We start from the raw sequence: 10,578 nt of genomic DNA on the forward strand, positions 1-10,578 counted from the left end.
AAGAAAAGTCCTGGCTTTGCGAAAAAGTTATTTTGACCCTACATTACGCCAGGCCGATGTAATAAACATTAAAATTCTGGAAAAAAAATAGTTGGGTCATAAAGTAGGCCAGAGTAGCGGGCACTAGCTATTAAATATTTAAAGTACACAATCATCTAAGAATCGACGTTACTCAAATCTACGCATGCTAAGATTAAAATGAATCTTATCTTTGTATGCAGTTGACATATTAAGTAAGAAATTATTAAAAATTAGATGATTACAAAAACGCTTACATTATTTATTGAATGTTTTAATAAATTCTGTAATAATTAGATTTAAATTATTTTTGAATTGTATTTTTAACATTGATACTAAATAAGAGGGTACTTTGACTTTTCTGTTCAATATTGTGAGTCACGTGATTTGTAGTGAGGCTTATATAAGTGATGGAAGCTCGGTACAGAACACTTTTTCGACTTTTACTTTTCACATTGATCCTGGACCAGCAAGTTGCTGCTAACATTTAAGGTACGATATAATTTTCTGATATAGTGTAATTGTTATTATTGCTTATTAAATTATTGATGATATATTAATTGTGTTTTTTTTAAAGTTAGTATTAAGGTAATGGTATTAATGTAAATATTAATTAATACAATATTACGATTACTACAACTATTATAATAATTGAATAAATATTTGTGCTTCATATAATCTTTCATTGTCTTATAACCTTAAAATGTAATAAAGTAATATAGAAATAGAAATTGTTCTTAAAATATCCTGACAATCATCATTCATAATCATCATCCTGTATTAAGTCTCTATAAAAAATCTAACTCGGTCTAAGTTTAAAATATATTTTTTTTGTAAAAATTTAAATCATTGTTTTACATCAAGAAGTAAATAAGTATAATAAAAATAATTTACAATATCAGTCTATATTTTTCATCGTATTTTTAGTCATATTTTTTTTTATATTATTTTAATTTAATTTCAGGTCGGCTGTCCTCGTTTTTAGGGGTCAGGATGTCCTAAGTTAAGTCTCCTAAACACGTTTGAGATCTTTGGCTACCACAACGTGACTAAGGGCGCCTTTCTTTATTTGGTACATTTTTAACTTGACCATAATATATAAAGTAAGAGTAAAGTAAATTATAATAAAACAACTGTCTTATATAGGTATACTAAATTGTCAGTTATTAAAAATCATTACAGATTCTTTTTTCCATACAAATCACCAGCTTTTCTAGCTCCAATGACCAAAGCCTCCCAGGTTTCCACACATGATGAATGTAAATAGGATCCAAATTGAAACCATCAAGATATACACCTGTATCTTTGTTTTCGAAACCTGGTAGTTCAAACGTAAAAGTCAATGGAACTCCCCTATAATGAGCATAATCTTCAGCAGCACCTAATGTGCCATAACCGATAGTAAGCATTGAGTTGCCTACCACGTAATTAGGGAAATGTGGCAGCGATAATCTATTCATAGCATCAGCCATATTGATGCCAACGGTGTGAAGAGAAAAGGCGTTATGAGACAGAGAACCATTATTACCCCACGGGTAAAGAATCATGCTTCCGAAGCTGTACATGGTGATAAAAAGAACCATCCGATCAAGATGTTTTTCAATTATTTCACCAACAGTCCTACTTTCTGGTTCGGAAAATGGCTTACTTCCAGGATAGTTGTTGAAGCATTTAATATCGATGACACCGACTGTGTTCCACTCGTAATTAAAATTTCGATTTCCATCGACGCCAGGGCAGATCCAGCTTAAAATACTCCGTCGATTCAACGAGTTTTTCGCCACATTCTTTCCTGAATTAAAAAATAAATATTGAATATTAAAATAGCGCGTAACGAGGCGATACGAAGTATCAGCTTAAATAAAATGTAGTGTTATTTAGTAAACAATCTTATTTAGAAAAAATATATGTATTAAGATTTTTGGCTCTAACGTTTAATATTGTAAGAAGTGGTAATATTCATTTTTACTCACCTTTTCAAAAGAATATACGTAACCATCAGGATTGACGACTGGAAAGAGAATCCAGTCGAAGTTATCAAGGAGATCAGGCTCAGTCACGTTTTCAACCAGTTTGTGAATGGCATAAGTGACAGTAGGGGGCGAGCATTCTCGGGCGTGGATTCCAGCATCAATGTAGATGACTGGTTTGTTGCTTGCAAATTTTTCCTTAGAAATCTTCAAGTACTTAAGGGGTCGACCTTCAAATGATTTCGAAGAGCTAACTAAAGTTACAGTTTCTGGATAATCCTCAGCCATTTTGTCCAAATATTCATATATCTGCAAAATATAGCACAACATTATATTTAATCACGGACAAACAAACGGGCAATCCTACAGTAGCAAAGTACCGTATGACTCAAACTTACTTCAAAGGGTAATCATTTTTCAAATAATCTTACGAAAGTTTGCCAAAAATATGAGTTTTCCCCAAATAAAATTGTTTTCTAAATTCAAAATTATTAATCAATTTTGTTGGTGACTGAAGAAAGATACGACAAAATAATTTATTTCAAATTTCATACCACGTCGAGAGTTTGATAGTTGTCATAAGGTAACCTGCCTCCGTTTAAAGAACGAATTGCTAGCTTTCTCGCTTCGATTTTCTGGTCATCGATATCAAATCGTCTGAAATAGAAGAAAATCAATTCGAGTTTATATCCATTATAAAAAAAATACGAACGCGTTTATGCAGTTCCTAATCAATAACTGCTATTTGTCACAATATCATTCGACGATCCTGAAATGACACAAAGTAACTTTACAAGCGACAAACTTCAATACTATTAATATTTTAATAATCACTAAATTATCTGTTGATTTACAATTACTTGTATGGTTACTGTTAACACTTCTAATGTTCTAATGAATCATAAACATCACGTCATGATAATTTTAAACTAGTACAACTTATACGCGATAATTTTAATCAAATAAGATCATCACCACAATTCAATTCAAACAAACAAGCTTGCTCAATACACAATATTACACTACCATGTGATCAAGAATTCTTTATCTACATGTAAAATGGGCGTTGTTATATCAGATTAAGATAAATATACTTTACTACTTATCGGTATTTCCGCTTTATTATTTTGAAGCTTTTAACTAAAGAAAACGTTAAAATAAGAATGTTAAAAAATATGTCCCTTGCACCACAAATTACAATCGCTTACTTAACATTCAAATCGGAACACAATTGAACAGATCTCTTTGCTGTTTTGATGCAGGTTGCATTTGCGGTAAAAGTTACAGGATTGTTCACGATGTTCTCTTTCACTGCCGAGCGTGATATGAATCATGAAAAATTTAAGCATATGAAAAATATTAATGGTGCATGCATCTGCATATATCTGATAACGAAAGAGCTATTCAATTCGTTGGTAACGATCTATTTTCCCAAGATTCTCTGCTGTAAAACTAACAATCACACCAGTTTAAGAGACACTTGAAAAAAAAGTCAAATTGTAAGCGATACTTACTGTTTTAGATTTTCAGTATGAATCCGATTGGATATGTTTTCTTCTCTTAGGAATTTCAAAAAGTCGACCTGGTATCGGGGCTTAACCAAAACTATCCTTTCTCGATTCACCGCTGCCTTACTTATGAAGTCGAGATCAAACTCTTGGATCTTGCTCGTCAATTTCGACAGCTGATCATGGCTCACCGGTGTGACGAAGAAGGATTTCCAGCTGAAATATTTTGAATGTTACATAACTAAATTTGAGATTGGAAATCCCAAAAGTATAGGTACATTACTCATATTCCTAGGGTGCCAGCATTTAAAACCAATTAATATATACACTAATATTATAAATACAAAAGTAACTCTGTCTGTCTATCTCTTGCTATTTCATGGTCACACCACTGAACCGACTCTAATGAAATTTGATATAAAGCAAACTTGAACCACAAGGAAAGACATAAGTTGCCTATCTCATACCTAATATAGGACGACCAACCCCTTCAACGTACGGGCAACAACGACAATTGTGTAAAGTGAAATTGTCATTTGAAAGCATATAAAAACGTTTACTAAATCAGATGCGAGTATTGACTCACCCAGAGTATTTTTCGTATTTAGCGTGAATCGCCGCCACGAAGAGCAACAATACTAACAACTTAATATCGCCTAAATAAATCAAAAGCCAATCAAACGCTTTATTTATACAACTACTGAATTGATAATGATCGATATAACTTAGTCAATCTCTTTATCTTCTATACATATAATAAAATCGTAACTGATCAAAATCTGTCCATAGAATAAAATTGAGAAAATATTGTACTGGGGGTATTTATTAATGCAATAGATCACAAAAATGTGATTTTTAGAATTTTTGTCTGTTTGTCTGTTTATCAGTTCGTTCGTTAGCGCTAATCTCGGAAACGGCTTTACCGATTTGGATGCGATTTTCATTAATATACTGTAGTTAGCTCAGGGTACCATATAGGTTTTGTTTTATTAAAATCGGTTCACAAATAAAAAAGATATGTCAATTAAAAAAAAATACATCAATATATTTATTGCAAAAATATCGTCAAGTTGATTTGGTTGAAACTTTGGTTAATTATAGTCTGTAAAATGGTTATAATTGACAGTTAATGTGAACACAAATTAAAAAAATACTGCTAATTTCGAAGACCAATGTAAGTTGAGTTTTCAGCAACGTATTCGATCATATGAAATAGGGTTTAACTTATACTGGTCCATTTCGGTCACGGCCTATCAGGTTTTTCCGAACCGATACGACTTGGGAACGTTCAAGAAAAGAGCGTACTCATTCCTTAAGGGCTGACAACGCACCTGCAAGCCCCCCGGTGTTGCAGATGTCCATGGGCGATGGTAGTCACTTTCCATCAGGTGAGCGTCATGCTCGTTTGCTCCCTATAACATTAAAAAAAACGAATATTTGCAACATATTTTATCAAACGCGAGAGTGTACTTATGAAATTAAATTACTAGAGCAGCTTGCGTTCACGCCAAGCATAACGAGGCTAATCCTTATATTTCACCCTTATATTATAAATAAATCCATAACATATTTTCAGAAAACTCAACCCCTAAGAGCAAAGTTCTTTGAATATAAAAATTCTCCTAACATTACTGCATGATTTGACGGACGTTTTGAATGAATATGAAAGTGAATTGTTGTTTACATAGAAATTTTCAAGGACGGCTCAGATTTCCATTTTGATCTTTAAATTTGGTAGTATTAGGTGTTTTAGAATTTTTAAATGGTAGTGTCACACTGCATACCTTCGGGTTGCAGCCGAATGGGCCGGTAAGCCAGGGGAAGTACCACTCTCTCACTTAAATGGGCGTAAAGTGGTAGCTATTCTACCGCGTTTCGTCCGGTATGTGAGATTCCCGGAGGCCCGAACCCGCCCCAAAACATGAACTTTCAAGAAAAGAGCGTACTCCTTCCTAAAAGGCCGGCAACGCACCTGCAAGCACCCCGGTGTTGCAGATGTCCATGGGCGGTGGTAATCACTTTCCATCAGGTGAGCCTCCTGCTCATGACAGGAATAAAAAAATATATTTTATGAAAACAAACAATGAGATGACACTTATGGCATAATAATATACAATATTACATACATCAGTTAAGTTTGCGCTGATACTTATTAACCACTTATAAAACAAGCATATACATAAAATCAAATAGGTAACATTATACAATTAATGAGATAAATAAACGTATACTAACGGAAAGTTTATACAATTATGAATAAAATTAAATACATATATAAAAGTTATCAAAGATTCTTATCTCCTATGATATACGGTGCCGACATGACACTAACTGAGTCAAGAAACTCGAGCTCGATCGGGGTATTATAGAGCAAGCTTTGGAGCTACCGAGATAGGCAGATAGCTTGTAGGATAAGCTAACTGAAATGGCACTGAGCTAGCCACATAAGTCGATGGCTTTTGGAACAGGATATTCCTATGGTGGAGACTGCTGATCAGCAATTACAGCATGATGCTCTGACAACTCTGACAGCTCTGAAAAATGATGGTCGGATCCAACTCAATACGAAAGGTGAAGTACTGGGAGTATTGGCGCATTTTGGGAGAGGCTTAATTACAAGAGAGAAATGCAACTGACCAATGATTCATTGAAATATTTTTCAAAAAATATCATAATCAGATATTCAATTCAAAGATTGTAAAATGAACAATGCAAACTCATTGAGAGTAATTCATTCGAACGTAATGAATTAATCGGATTATTTTTTTGAAGTGAAACATGAAATGTAGACTAATGAACATCAGTCATACCATTTTCTACACTACAATAAAAAAAAACTCGTTTAGAGACTTTGTTGAAGTCTGCCAAATTTTGCTAGTCCATACAAATGTGAAGATTACTGCGCTATTAGTGGTTCTGAATATGTGCACTTTGTTAAAAAAGGGAAATTCACAAAGTTAGAACCGGAACCGATACTTACTACAAGTATAACCTGTAACATATCTGTATATATAGAGATTGGCGCTGAGTTAATCAATGAACATCATATTTTTAAATTTACATTTAAGTAAGTGTATCAGACGTATCGTTGAATATTAAATAAATAATATAATTTTGTCCTTTTCCTTGAACTAACTCCTTTTCCTTCCTTGTCTAAAGTGAAATAAAGTTACTTTATATGCTCATCATTGCTGTAACGTGGTGAACTTTGAACTGACTGATATAATCATTATCAAATTTAATCGACCAGACAAATTAACAGGAAAGGAAGGTAATTGGAAAGTATCAAGTACTGGTATAGGCATTGGTGTAAGAAGCGAGGCTTTGGTATTTGAGAGTAGAATATATAAGGAGTGCTTTATAGCGAGAAGGGCTCACACGAAGCTCTGCTACCAAGTAAGTTTGATTGCCTTATCAGTTTAATACCAAACACCATCAGCTCATTTATCCTTGCATGCGATCAGATTTAAATTAGATAAGATATACATCGTCAATAACATATTTTAATGAAGAGATTAACTAAGTCATATCGATCATTATCAATTCGGTTGGTGTATAAATAAGGCATTTGGTTGTCTTTTGATTTATTGAGAGTATGAAGTCGTTAGTGTTGTTGCTCTTCGTGACGGCGATTCACGCCAAACACGAACAATACTCTGGGTGAGCCAATACAAATATCTTATTTAGTATACGATCTTGTATTCTTTGGAATGTTAATTTCTTTTTATAAAATATTATAACCTGATTTAATGGTTGGCACCATAGGAATATTAGTAAAGTGCCTATGCTTTTGGCATAATTGATCACAACTTTATTGGTGATACCTCGATATCGTTTCAGATGGAAATCCTTCTACGTCAATCCGGTGAGCTTTGACCAGCTATTAAAATTGACGAGTAAGATCCAAGAGCTCCATCTCGACTTCGTCAGAAAGGCAGCGGTGAATCGAGAAGGGATTGTTGTGGTTGAACCGAAATACCAGGATGATTTTTTGAAATTCCTAGCGAAAGAGAAAATATCCAATCGGATTCATTCTGACGATCTAAAAGAGTGAGTATTGTTTAAACCGTGACTTTTTCTCTCAAGCATTTTTAGGACTGTATTGAATACAAGTTTTTGAGCAGCGTATGTATGGTAAAAAAATACCGCAAATGACACCTTCTTTCAACTGAGCAGCGTGATGGAATAAGCAAAATTACTTGGTAATTTGTAAACAGCTTTATTCATATGGAATATTGGCGCTGTATAAACTGTATAATAAAAAAATCTTATAATAATATTCTTCTCTTCCAGACGATTTGATATCGATGACCAGAAAATCGAAGCGAGAAAGCTAGCAACTCGTTCTATAAACGGCGGCAGTTTACCTTACGACAACTATCAAACTCTGGACGTGGTATGTCATTTGAAAATGTTATTTTGTCATGTAATCTACAAATTGTTATTGCCAAATTTTAGAATTATGTTGCGTTTTTGAAAACTTGGTAATATGATAAACATCGAATTTAAAAATTTTAAAAATCACGTTTTTAAAAATAATCAAGCTTTTTATCTAATTTTGGGTTACGTGGTTATTCCACTGCTAAATAATCAATACTTTGTATAGGTTTGTATTTAAAGGTACAACGGAATTAACATCTTATATTCAGTTAATATAATTGATTCATATTCAAGACTTTGTTAGTGTCTATGGGATAAGACGACAACTTCGCCACGGTGAGATTGCTCGTTTCCTTGTCTGTGATTTAATACAATGTTGTGTTTTCGTTTACAGATATATGAATATATCGACAAAATCGCTGAGGATTATCCAGAAATTGTAACTTTAGTTAGTTCTTCTAAATCATTTCAAGGTCGGCCCCTTAAGTACTTGAAGATTTCGAAAGATAAATTTGTAAGCAACAAACCAATCATCTACATTGATGCTGGAATCCACGCCCGGGAATGGATCACTATCCCAACTGTCACTTATGCCATCCACAAACTGGTTGAAAACGTGACTGAACCCGATCTCCTTGACAACTTCGATTGGATTCTCTTTCCAGTCGTAAATCCTGATGGTTATGTATTTTCATACGAAAGGGTGAGTCAAAATGATCATTATTACTGCTTGTTATATTGAACGTCAGATTTGTATTTATATTTGATTATTAACTCAAAGATAAAAATATATCTTTATTTGAACAAAAATAAAAGTATAATTTAAACACTCCCTAGACCATTTAGTCATCATTGCTACTGAAAACGATTACGTGCTATGTTCGCTGGTGCTTCGTGATAACGAGCCTCAAAAAATAATATCTTACGATTGTATTCATTTTCAAATTCAGGACAGAATGTGGCGAAAAACTCGTTCTCTGAAGGATTGGAGTATTACGAGCTTTCTCTGCCGAGGCGTCGATGGAAACCGAAATTTTAACTTCGAGTGGAACACAGTCGGTGCAGATGATGACAAATGCTCTCCGATCTACGCCGGAACTAAACCATTTTCCGAATCAGAAAGTAGAACTGTTGGTGAAATAATTGACGAACATGTTGATCGGATGGTCCTCTTTATAACCATGCACAGCTTCGGAAGCATGATTCTTTACCCGTGGGGTAATAATGGTTCTCTGTCTCATAACGCCTTTTCTCTTCACACCGTTGGCATCAATATGGCTGATGCTATGAATAGATTATCGCTGCCGCATTTCCCTAATTACGTGGTAGGCAACTCAATGCTTACTATCGGTTATGGCACATCAGGTGCTGCTGAAGATTATGCTCATTATAGGGGAGTTCCATTGACTTTTACGTTTGAGCTACCGGGTTTAGAAAATGAAGATGATGAATCTAATGAATTTAGCGAAGGCTTCCATTTGGATCCTATTTATATTAATCAAGTCTGTGTAGAAACCTGGGCGGCTTTTGTTATTGGGGCTAGAAGAGCTGGTGATTTGTTTGGAAAAAAGAATCTGTGATGTTTTTGAAAAACAGCTAATTTACTACTTGTATCAAATTAGATGGTTTATTATAATGTTTATCAATAAATTAAAATTAAGTACAAACGAAAAGAAAGGCGCTCTGTTGATTGTTGGCGCTTGGTGTTGGTAACGAAGTTAAAGACTTAAGGTAGAACATCTTGAACATCTTTACCTCTAAAAACGAAGACAGCCGACCCCTAATTAAAATTGTTCTGATATTGTTATTGAGGATAAAATAAAATAAAAGATATATCTGTATTGAATTTTTTTTGTTACCCTAATCTTTATTAAAATCAAACAATTATTTCAATTTTAATTAAAAAAGTAATATTAAAAGAAGATACAATTGGTTTTAAATCTAAATAGGTTCGCTTGGTAAGGCTCTGAATTAATATTAATATTTAAAAAAAAATCGTCCTGACCGATTTTTGCCACGCCAGTCCATCTCAAGGGAGACAAGTCAAAATCCCAAATGCAAGTGCACTTTTAAATCTCTCATAATTTAATGGGGGCGGCGAATCCGGTATGAACGTAAGGAGTTCAAGTTCCAAATTCTGGGCTGCTAAAAATCCCAATTACTATTTATTTGAGACACTAGTCCAACGAGGCAGTCAGTCAATTAGTTTTTTATCATGTAAGTAGATCAGCAAATAGGTCACCTAAGGAATACTAAAATTATAATTGAAAAAAATTAAAATTAGCTACATTTTCTTCGTTTTTTTTTTCTATTACAAAGTCGAACTCTTTATATCCATTCAATATGAAAGCTATATTCTTAAAATTAAGGCTATAACTATACACAAATAATAAAAAAATATGGTATGGATTTATTTGTAATATAAGGGTGGAAGTGTCATCTCATTGTTTGTTTTCATAAACATTTTTTTTTATTCCTGTCATGAGCATGACGCTCACCTGATGGAAAGTGACTACCACCTCCCATGGACATCTGCAACACCGGGGGACTTGCCGATGTGTTGCCAGCCTTTAAGGAATGAGTACGCTCTTTTCTTGAACGTTCCCAAGTCGTATCGGTTCGGAAAAACCGTCGGCGAAAGCTGGTTCCACAGAGTGATTGTGCATTATTATTTTATCTGTGACATTTCCGTTCATATTTAC

General features: G+C 33.9%; 1 protein-coding gene and 1 pseudogene across 1 annotated transcript; one reads left to right on the top strand and one right to left on the bottom strand.

The window, feature by feature from the left end:
• Positions 1–1,194: 1,194 nt before the first annotated feature.
• On the bottom strand, positions 1,195–3,729 carry LOC113400699 (carboxypeptidase B-like; annotated as a pseudogene).
• A 3,362-nt stretch (positions 3,730–7,091) lies between these two features.
• LOC113400698 (carboxypeptidase B-like) lies at positions 7,092–9,471 on the top strand. Its single transcript, XM_026640348.2, has 5 exons — positions 7,092–7,156; positions 7,337–7,546; positions 7,790–7,892; positions 8,271–8,579; positions 8,827–9,471. The coding sequence occupies exons 1-5, from the start codon at positions 7,092–7,094 to the stop codon at positions 9,454–9,456; spliced, it is 1,317 nt and encodes a 438-aa protein (XP_026496133.2). The 3' UTR covers positions 9,457–9,471.
• The last annotated feature ends 1,107 nt before the right edge of the window (positions 9,472–10,578 follow it).

The sequence above is a fragment of the Vanessa tameamea genome, chromosome 22 (assembly GCF_037043105.1).
Source record: "Vanessa tameamea isolate UH-Manoa-2023 chromosome 22, ilVanTame1 primary haplotype, whole genome shotgun sequence".
Classification (NCBI taxonomy): Eukaryota; Metazoa; Arthropoda; class Insecta; order Lepidoptera; family Nymphalidae; genus Vanessa; species Vanessa tameamea.